The 11,190-nt window shown below is 39.8% G+C and overlaps 1 protein-coding gene across 1 annotated transcript in view; it reads right to left on the bottom strand.

Annotated features, from left to right (window-relative positions):
• Positions 1-1,762: 1,762 nt before the first annotated feature.
• LOC119585594 overlaps positions 1,763-11,190 on the bottom strand; it is a 16,958-nt gene continuing 7,530 nt past the window's right edge. The window contains 4 exon segments of the mRNA XM_037934261.1: positions 1,763-4,147; positions 4,150-10,496; positions 10,600-10,724; positions 10,815-11,090. Coding sequence (XP_037790189.1) covers positions 1,797-4,147; positions 4,150-10,496; positions 10,600-10,724; positions 10,815-11,090 — 9,099 coding nt within the window. The 3' untranslated portion in view covers positions 1,763-1,796.

The raw sequence follows: 11,190 nt of genomic DNA on the forward strand, positions 1-11,190 counted from the left end.
TCCCGAGGCCCTGTTTTGTGATCACACTTCCGGAGATTCCACTGCATAATCAGCTCGTAAATCATCGGGATGTGTATCTGAGTGTTTGTATGTGTTACTGTAAGTTGCCATGACTAATCAGCTTTGTTAAGAGCACCATATTTTTACTCATAGATAAGCGTGTTATCTCTTCAGTAGAGGTGGACATACTGATAATACCTTTTAAATGCTGAGTCCTTTATTCATTTACAGGAATAACATGGGTTTAAACGTTTGCATTTGAAAAACAAAACAAAACGGTGATATGCCTTTGTCAAATAAATATCACATCATGTACAGGTGGCAGAGACAAAATAAGTTAAGCAAACAAAGAGATGAAAGATGAATCTAGTCTAATGTGGAACTTCGCACCGGGGAGTTCAGCTGCATGGTACCCTGCTGTCAGTTCGTAGGGTGCTTTCGTCCTGAGACCGAAATTACCCCCGTAGGAATCACCATCGACGTACACGTTGGCGGCTATGCTTGGGGCAAACGTGTTCAGGGGAATCTCCAGCTTGGCTTGGATATTTTCAAAGTTCTCAAATGGTGTTACAAGGGTCAGTTCACCTTTCATTTTATTGTTTGAATCACCGAAGTGAAGTTCAACTCTGTAGTTGAGAGGCTTATTTGAGTACACTAAAATGTGTTTCATGTCGTCCTCAGTGTAGAAAGCATGGAAGGTCATCTTCTTGTAGCCTCTGAATGGCGTGAGGACCTTCATGTTTGCCTCAATGTCCTTTACAGAGTTAACTTTAACGTTCAAGGTTCCTGAGATGGTATGCTCACCAGTCTTCAGGGCCATCTTAATCTGCATATTTTTGTTGACATTTCCTGTAAGTTTAGCTTCGGCAGAAGCCTGTCCACCTGGTAAATATGGAGTCTTGGCCTCAGCAATAAAACTTCTGTCATTCTTATTGAGGGTGATGTCCAGAGTGTTGAACACTTCACCATGAGAAATCATTACGTTCAACTCCACATCATCAGAGAAATCAAGAGATGTTTCAAAAGCGACTTTGTTGAATCCTTTGAAAGGTGTCATGATGGTGAAAGAGATATGACCTTTAGTCTTTGATGATGTGATGGCTCCCTCAAATAAATGAGTAGCTGATCCCTCTTGAAGCTCGGCCTTGACTTGCATATTAGACCAGTCTCCAGTAAAGGCCACGTTTGCAATATACTCCACTGGGAGAAGCGGAGAACTTACCTCCAAATGAATCAAGTAATCAGCTGGCATCCTATAGGTCATTCGCCAGTTAAGCTTAACTTTGTGCACTCCTGAAGGAGTGTTAATGATGAGCTCAACGTTTGCAGGTGCAAGGTTCAAAGTGGCTGTAGTCGTAGGGAAGATAGGTGTGTCAATCTTGACTGTGGCATGGAATCCTGTCTTCACATCCAACTCAAAATGGATGGCGTGTGTCTCTGAGGTTGACAGAGCCACATCTAATGAAAAATGCCTATAATTAGGATCTAATACATGAACATCAATTTTGATGCCTCGGTTTCCACTGAAGAATCCAGATTCCACTTCTAGCTCTGTCTGGATATGGTTATCCATGATATTCATCTTGCCACTTATTGTGTGTACTTCCCCATGGAATGTAACGATGATCTTTCCTACTAAGTGCGTTGGTAGAGAATGTTCAACTTCAAGCGACACGTTGTTCTCATTGATAGATGCACTGATTTTCTTGTGGTCTGTGCCGAAGCCCTCAAGAGTGAACTGTGTATGGATCTCTTGGGCAAGTGTTTCAGACTTCAGGTTGAAATCTACAGAAATTTTATTGGAAACAAAGGTGTATTTTGCTACCAACTTCGTGAGTAGCAAATGGTGTAGTAAGTCTTATGTCACTCTCCAAAGAGCTAAAGCCACTGATCTTGAAGTTTCCTGATAAGGAAACATGAGAAAGAGCATGGAAAGGCGTGAAGATCTCAACATTTCCTACATATCCCTGTTCCAATGATGAGCCAACTAAATCAGTCTTGAATATAAATTCCTGGCCAGCTAAGTCAAACAAGACATGACCTTTAATCTTTTCATTCAGGTCAAGTCTGATTTCCCCAATGAATTTTGGTGTTGTATAAGATGGAAGGTATATTTCTGTGTGACCTTCAATTTTGTTGTTAACACTGGACCAGGTGAAAAGTCCGCCAATCTTGCTCAAGACGTGGAAAGGAGTGAGGATAATCAGTCTACCTTCAGAATAATGTGCTCCTTCAGACTGGAACAAGCTGTCAAACAGGAATCTGTGTCCAAATATTTCCCCTTCTACAAGGGCTCCATATTTTGTATCTTCGTTGCTGAATCCTCCACGAAGTTTTAGGCTGTAATCATCAAGTGCAACCTCGGTAGAAAATTCTTGTGCCGAGATGGATCGTCGAACACGTACACTGTGATCCCCAGTAAGTAGAGAGTTGAAGCGAGCCTGTATGCCTTCAGAGTCATAGACAAATTTAGCTTCAATTTCACTGTCTTCACCTATTTCAAGTTCAATATCCATATGGAGTTCGTGATCGTTTTCAAATCCATATTCAATTTCATACTCCATCTCCGAAACTTCTAGCATGGGGAGAGCGATCTTTCCACAGAATCCTGATTTATAATCATCTTTGCCCTCAATGGAGAATGTGATTTCCCTGTCGTCACCATATCCAACTGTTACAAAGTACTCTGACTCTTTCCTTCCAAATCCAAGGATTAATTCAGGCAGTGGCGTAAGTGTGCTTACCAACTTGACTTTAAATTTGAAATGTTCATCATCTTGTTTCTCAAAATGATTTTCCATTGAAAACTCAAAATCATTTATCTGCATTTCAATATTGCTATCATGTGAGTCTGTGTGCAAAGCAGTGTCAATTTTCAGATGAGTCCTCTTGACCAATTCAAAGGAGGAATCACCCTGAATGTCAACATACAGTCTATCAGCATTACGGTAGCCATTAAAGTTGAAGCTTACAGTATGTCCTTCGAAATGGAGCTCGAGACTGGCAAGTTTGTGTGCTGCAGTTCCAGTTGCTGCAAGGAAGTCCTCCATATCGTAAGATGCGGCCACCTTAATGACTTGACCTTCAGGAGATGTGAAAGTCATGTCAACAGAGGATTTGTCTGCTTTGAATTGAACATCACCATCCAAGGAATACTTATCATCGTTTCTTTGGAATTCAACATGGGCTTTCTGTCCACTAATGCTTGCACCTATATGGACGAGTTTTATTACTTCCAGTGGCGTTGTAAGCTTGAAGTCTAGTGTTGCTTCTGTTTCACTTGTTATGTTGAATACAATTTCCATGTTAACCTCACTGTCTCCGCGTTTGTATGAAAGGTCAATTTTCTTTGTTTCACTTGCTAGATCGTAATTTACTTTTGATTCAATCAACTCGAAATGCTTAAATGGTGAGGTGATTGTCACTGAAAATCCATGCTTAGTGATATCATTAATAAACTCGATTTTCTTGTCATTCCACTCAAGTCCAGAAACAATATGAACATTGTCACTATAATCAGCTGTTGCATAAACTCGTGCATGGCTCAGGATGTTGAAAGACGAATCTGCCATAATTTCACTTTCAAAATGCTTAGAGGCTGTTTTCCATGACCACTTAACGTGAATGTGATGGTTCTGATTGCCATGCATTCTCAAATATTTTAATTCTGCATGCATGTCGTCATGGTTGCTAAGATCAAAACTAGCAGAAATATTTATCTCTCCAAGGAATGACTTAACTTCAACTGATCCTTCAACAGCGTCAAGGTTTTCACTATGGTTCCAGCTAACCTTGATGTGTGACTCATTCTGGCCAAACTTTGCAACTGCAGTTAGGGACTTCGTTCTGGCATTACTGAAGTCATGGCCAAAAGTGAACTGAGTATGTCTGTATTCTGGGCCAAACACAGGTAGGTTCAGTTCAATTGAGTTGTGTGAAGTTTCTGGGTAAAGCTCTGCAATATTTATATCAAGCTTCGATTCAGCATCATTGAATGTTACACTTCCATGAATGACAAATTTGTGATCGAAGTCATATTTACTTGAAATGGCAATCACTTCCATTCCAGATAAATTTGAATTAAACCCTCCTGTAAAAGCAGCTGATTTTGTTACACTGTCATAGTGAAGATCATCAATGTGATAATACCTGATTTATCTCCATAGGTGAATGTTCCTTTGCTTGTATATTTGCCATTATCTTCTTGTGATTCTGTTGTAAATATAAATTCAGTGGTCATGAAAGACCCAGCCTTAAAAGATCCTTCAATATTCACGTGCATAGGGTCTGGTCTGGTTCCTTTGAGCTTCAGCAGTGAATAATCTGACTCTTTGCCAAGCTTTGCAAAATACTCTGCACTAGACTCAGTGGTCTCGAAGTGCCATTCCAGGATGTAGTTTTCTTCAGAGTTTGAGGATGTAACCACAATATTTGATTCTTTTAGAGTTAGTTTGCCTCTTGCAGTGTAAGTGATATCACCAAGTTTGAAAGTAAGTTCTGCTTCATCTTGATTTTCAATATTCCATTTGCCAGACAAATGTTGCCAAGGACTTGCTATCTTTTCAGGCGTTGTTATATCTATGGTAAATTCCCCATGTTTGGGATTCTGTAGATCAGCATTATAATTTATATTGAAAACATAGAGGTGACTGGGGTCAAGACTCACTTCAATTTTCAGGCTTTTAGGGTCTCCAGAACGGTCCACATCAGCATGTACGGTAATAATCCTTTCGGAAAGAATGTTTTCCTTACGGAAACTGTTTCTGATGCTAATGTCCACATTACCAGTTTGTGGTAGATCACCAGTGCCAGAAATAGTGGTCGAGAAGTGCCTTTCAAAAGCTTGTCCATCCTCATTCCCTTTGTACTCAAAGAGGAAATCAAGAGTATTGTATGATTCCAGTTTGGCATGGAGTGATGCCTGAATTTCACTGATGTGAAGAATCATGTCGAAATAAGCTTTCTGATGCTCAACATCAAGTGCAAACTCCACTTTCGATACCACTTCATTATTTACCTTCAAAACGTGGTCAAATTTAATTTCATCTGCAGTACTGAAATGGTAGTCAAAGTACACGTTTTCCAGAGGCTTATATACAGACTTGATGGTGACTTTCCCTTCATAAAGGCCGAAATTGAATATTATGTCAGTATCCTGCTCAGTATGTGGGACTATGAGATGACCTTCTATATTAGATTCCTTTACCTCAAATATATAATGGAAGCTCGAGGAAGATGAAGACATTTCTAGCTTTCCAGTTTTGCTATCTCCCTTGTAATCAAGATTTACATTAATTGCCTTGTAGTTTTCAAAAGGAGTTTCAATCTGCAGAGAAAAAGCACCTTTAACATCAAAACTTCCTGATCCAGATAATTTGATCTTATCTTCACTGGATACACTGGGATCAAAAGCAGCCAGTAATACCCAAGCCTGCATCTCGCCATCTAACTCCACTTTATAGCCGTTTCCATCTTGCTTGACTATCACTGAAACATGGTTCGTATTTCTCCTCCATTCAGCCTTGAATGTGTCGTCATTGATCTTCGATATCTCCCATGAAATCTCCTCGGCAGCCTCAAATGGCGTCTTCAGATGCAGTTTCATGGAATTGAAACTTGTTAGAAGTGAGGCTTGTGTTTCATCTTGCTGATACATAAATTCGAGAGATCTTTTGGATCTGTTCAGTGATCCAAATAGTTTGAGGTTTTCTAATCCTCTTATCGGTGTTTTCAAATTCAAGTCCACTGTGTTACCAATTACCTTTCCAGATACTGATATTGCTTTAACATCACCATTTCTCACCAAAATAATCTCTAGTGTCTTGTCTTCGTTGGTCAAATCTAGTTTTGCGACAAACCTATCATCACTCCAATTTGTGAAGGGAGATTTCAATTCATACTTTAAGAAGGCAACCTTTTCTTCAATATAACCACCAATCGCCAATCTATATTCATGATCTTCTGTTGTGACATGTGCTAGAACCAGCTCTTCTTTGTTTTCCATGTCATACTTGATTTTCAGAGATATATTCTGGAAGTGAATGAAGGGAGTTGTGGCTTCGAATGTGATGCCAGAGGCCCAGCTGGAGAGCTGAAGGGACCCATTCAGAAGGTAGCTGTTTTCATTGTAGGTGATGTTGACATGAATATCCTTCAAACTTGCAGTCCAGTTATATTTGACTGATACAGACATGATCTTAATGATGGTGAAAGGTGTTGTGAGTTCAAATGAAATGTTATCATTTAAGAAAGTGAAGGCAAATGTAAACTTGTAGGAACCAAACTGAATGGCAGCTTTTCCAGTCTTCTGATCAAAGTCAATGTTTCCTTCAATAGCTATGGTCTCAAAATTCTCAAATGGCGTCTGGAATCTGATAACAACCTGGTCATCATCATAATGACCGTAGGCTGAGAAGTTCCACTTGTTGGAGTTCTGGCTGATCAGAAGAGTTATTTCTAGCTTGTGGTTATTGACATCATAGTCCAAAGTATATTCGCCACCGAGGATCTCAAAACCTTCAATAGGGGTCTTAATCTTGAAGGAACCGCTCTTAAGGTTATAACTTCCTTCAACATATATCTCCTTGTGGAATGAGTCTTTCTGAACTGCTATTTCAGCAGATTTTTTTGTCGACGTGATGTCATATTTGATATCAACTGCCATTTTTTTCCAATCTTCAACAGGAGTGTCAAGTGCAACATGTATGTCAGATTTCTTTGGGGTCAGGTACACTCGAGTGTTGAAAGCAAAATTCTGGTTATTCCTTTGGAAAGTGACTGAACCCTCAACTCCATGATCTAGGATTTTGTATTGACAATTAAGTTCAATATTTCTAAATGCTTCAATGGGAGTTGAGAGTTTTGCCATGGCGCTATTCGTTTTTAGATCAACTTCTGAGTCAAATTCATATTTCTGAGCATTATTTTCAAAGATGGCAAAGCCTCTGTATTTATTATCAGCGTAGGCAAGATCTCCCTCTATTCTCATCGATTCAATGCCACTGAATGGTGTTGTAATAGAAAGAATGAAATGATTTTCATTGACTTGCATAGCCAATGAAAAATGCATATTATTTCTTTCAATCTTCAGATCTGCTTCAGCTGTTTTGATGTCACCGGTGAAATCATATTTAGCATAGACATCAACTGATGAATATCCTGGTACTGGGGAAGTACCGATGATTTTGAAGTAACCTGTTTTGTATATGTGTTCACCAATAAAATCAAGTGAGTAGGTGATGTCATTTACCTTGAATAATGTTTGGAACTTCTTCTCAGTACCACTCAGTTCAGCAGCTATACTAAACTCCAAATCTGCAGCATAAGCAATCGGAGTCTTGAGGTGCAAATGGAACTTCGGCATCTGGGGACTGAAAATGATGTCACTTTCCATATTGTATGTTTCAGAGCCTTTTGTCAGCTCAAAAGTACCTTTAAAGTTTCCATCCCCAAGGTTAAAATCACCATTAAGAACAATCTTTTCCCAGTTAGTGATAGGAGTTGACACTTCTGCAAGGATGCTATTGCTTTCAATAGTGGCATGTCCTTCAAATGTCTGAACGGCCCCTTCTTTATCGAAGGCAAACATAAATTTATAGGGCATGGATGCAAAGTCAAAGTTTCCATCCATGTTGACTGTTGTCCATCCAGCAATGGGAGTTGTGATCTTGGACTTGGCATAACCCTTCAGGGGACTATCAGTGGCTGCCTCCAACTCCCAGTGATAGTGACGATCATTACGGAAAGCCTTTACTTCAGCAGTCTTAACAGTATTTCTTAGGTCCCAGTGAGCTTCTCCACCTAGAGTCCTCACATCTTCAAATGGAGTAATGATGTTGAGAGTCATCTCAGGAGCAAGAATATTGTTAGTCTTGATATAACCTTTAAGTGATAATTCTTGTGAGGTGAATGTTGCTTTGAACTCTACTGTCTTTTCTTGCCTTTGGAAATTATAATTTGTATCTACAGCAATAGTCTCATATCCAGCATATGGAGTGTTGATGACTAGGTTAATTTTGGCCTTGTTCCTCTTGACATGAAGTGTCCCAGTAACCTCAATCTTACGGTCATTCCTAGAGGCAAAAGCTTTAATGGCTGAACTTGAGATGAAGAAGGAAGCATCAAGTTTTTCCCATCCACTGAAAGGAGTTGTACCTTCAAACACAAGAGTCTGTTCCTCAAGTTTTCCCGAGAGATTGATTTCCTGCGAGGCTCGAGTTAGTTTTAGAGTGACTTTCTTTTCGTTGCGGAAATCATACATTCCAGACAGAGCCAAATTATCTAGTTCTGTGAAGGGAGATTGGAATTTTACTTCGATATCAGCGTGATTTTCTTCATAATGCCAGTTGCTGCTGAGATTCCCAACTTTACCATCCAAATTCACATTAATCAGGAATTCGTTTGTATTAATATTAGCATCCATTTGATAATTCTTAGAGTTGAATGTGATTACTGCTTTGGCACTGAAGGGCATGGTCTCAACATCATGATTACCACTGAAGCCAATATTCTTGACCTGTTCAAATGGAAGTGTAGATTCTACACTCCAATTTGCCTTTTTGGCATAGCCAGAGAAAGTTCCAGATATTCTGAATGTTTTTACGTAATTGATGACAAGTTCAAATGCTGGTTCTTTTAACTGGTATGATAATTTTACAGAAAGAGGGTTTGGAAGATAAGTGGACTCAACAAGCATAGAGCTTTTCAACATTCCTGGATTCCAGATTCCAGTAACATCAATGCTTGTCCTGTTGGAACCTCTGGTTAGGACGAGATTAGCGGCTGTGTTTGGCTGGAAGTTAAGCTTGAGCTTAAAACCAAGGGGTTGCCAGAATGGTGTTATAAGTGATGATTCTAGGAAGAAAAGTGAAGGCTCAGATTTGAAAACATTAGCAAGTTCAATTTTCGTACCAGGTCTGTACTCGAAGATCAAAGTTGGCTTGTATTCAGTACCATCATCTTGGTGATTGATATCCAGTTTCATGTCTTCAGTCCATGGAGTAGAGAGAGTGGCATGAGCAACAATCAGGCGTGAATTTCCAGAGATTTTCTTATCAAAACTTCCAGAGAAATGGACAGACTGGCTATCCCAAATGTATTCCAAGTCATGGGTGAATACAGAGCCAATGTGTGTCTGCTTGTTAATCAGTTTGTATATTTCGTTCACAGTGAATGAGTTCTCCCAGTTAAACCAGTCATTAAACGTTATTTGGTGATTGATGGTAAGTGTTCTTGTGTCCTTTATGATGCCAACCTTCGTTATCTGAGTATTTGCATTTCGTAGAGTTTCCAGGTTCACCTTAACATCATCTATTCCACTCACTGTAGACGTGACTTCAGCCTGGAGATCAGCAACTTGTTGTGCCATATCTATGTGACCATTGGCAGAAATAGAGATCTTTTCTCCATTTACAGCCACAGTGGCAGTAGAAGTGAGAATATTATCTTGACTTATCTTGTGATTCAATGAAGCAGAGGCCTGAATGACAGGGCTTTGAAGGCCAAATTTGAGCTCTATGTCGTTCTTAGAGATGATGTAACCTTGAGCATGTACCTTGACGTCACCATATGTAGACCAGAACCTCGTCAACTCAAACTGTGATGTGAAATGCTGCATGTCATGGGTGTGCTTGAGAGTTGCTGTCAAAGGGTACAGGAAGGGAGTGATGAAGCGCAGGTCTCCAGAAATGTCCACATTGTCACCACTAACAGTCATCTGACCATTTACATTAAGCATAATTTTCTTCTCCCCCATTTTTCCTTCAGTGATGAAATTGAGACTTTCTCCACTCAAAGAGTATTTAAGACTAGCATTGATCTCAGGGATAGTAGCCACAGGGGTGGTCTTAAAAACGAGAGCAATATCATGGACTTCACCAAGATCCACGTGACCTGTGACAGTGGCAGTAGAGATCTCTTGTCCATATTTTATCTCCAGTGTGGTAGAAAGCTGCTTGTTGAGCAACTCATGATGTAACGTTACAAGGATGTTCTCTGTGATAGGAGAGGTGAAAGTTGCTTGAGATTCCACACCATTAGCATTAGGAGTAAGGTGGAAGTTGCCTTCCATTTTCTTTTGGTTCCAGGCTCCCTCTACGTGAGTGGTGATGGCAGAATCAACCATATTATGGTCTAGCGAGAATGTGATACGTTCAAAGTTATCGAAGGCACTTGTGAATGCGATCTTGGTTGAAAAGGCATTGGTAAAGAGTCCAGGTTCTACCTTACCAGTGGCAGAAAATGCCAGTTGCTCTGTGTTCTTCCATGTAGCAGCAAAGTGGCTCTCAATTTCGTAGTCTTTGAGGGAAAAGGTGAAAGAGACATCCTGTTTTTCCCAACCTCTGAATGGTGTCTGCACGGTAGCTGCTAGTGACTTGGTGTTGCCAAGTGTGTAATGAACATTGACAAAGATTCTCTTGTCAGCAGCCCATTTTGTTTCCAACTCCACACCATTGTTAATCAGTTTAGCAGTGGTAGACACTTCTTTTTGTCCATATCTGAAATGAAGATGAGATATACATATGTAACCAAAACATGAGAAATTAAAAGGCTCAATAGCATACACTCTGGTTTTATGTGTAAAATAGCTTTCATGCTTACCTGATAATGCCATGGACTTCTTCGGTCGAAAATAGTCCATCGATTATGAAGGACTTGGTGGGATCGACATCTTTGTCCCACTCAGCACTAACAAGGACTTTCTGCATATCAGCAGTTGAAGCAACCTGAAGAAGTGAGATATGCATTACACGAAAATAATAAGTGCATGCAAATCTTACAATAAATCTAAATTTCGAAAGATTTTATATACTTACTTGGGCGTTGATGAAAATGTGCTTTATGATCTTGGCATCAACAATGACGGACGTGCGAGTGGTTTCAATCATAACTGAATATTCTTTTCCATTGACTGTGCTTTTGAAATCTCCATGAGCTTTGTCCTTGTCTGCATAAACACCTAGATGTACGACAGCATTATGTTGTGGAGACGTCACTTTGCCATCTAACAGTCCGTTGATCTTCCCTGGTATGGAGTTGTTTTCCAAAGTTGCTTCAAGGCCATAACTTTCTCCATTGATGGCACCATTCACCTGAATATTGGTAAAATTTAATTAGTTTCTTTTTTATGGAACCAACTGTGCGCACACACACACAATTTTCCAAATCATACATTTGTTCACGCACTGCGTA

The sequence above is a fragment of the Penaeus monodon genome, chromosome 20, assembly GCF_015228065.2.
Source record: "Penaeus monodon isolate SGIC_2016 chromosome 20, NSTDA_Pmon_1, whole genome shotgun sequence".
Taxonomy (NCBI): domain Eukaryota; kingdom Metazoa; phylum Arthropoda; class Malacostraca; order Decapoda; family Penaeidae; genus Penaeus; species Penaeus monodon.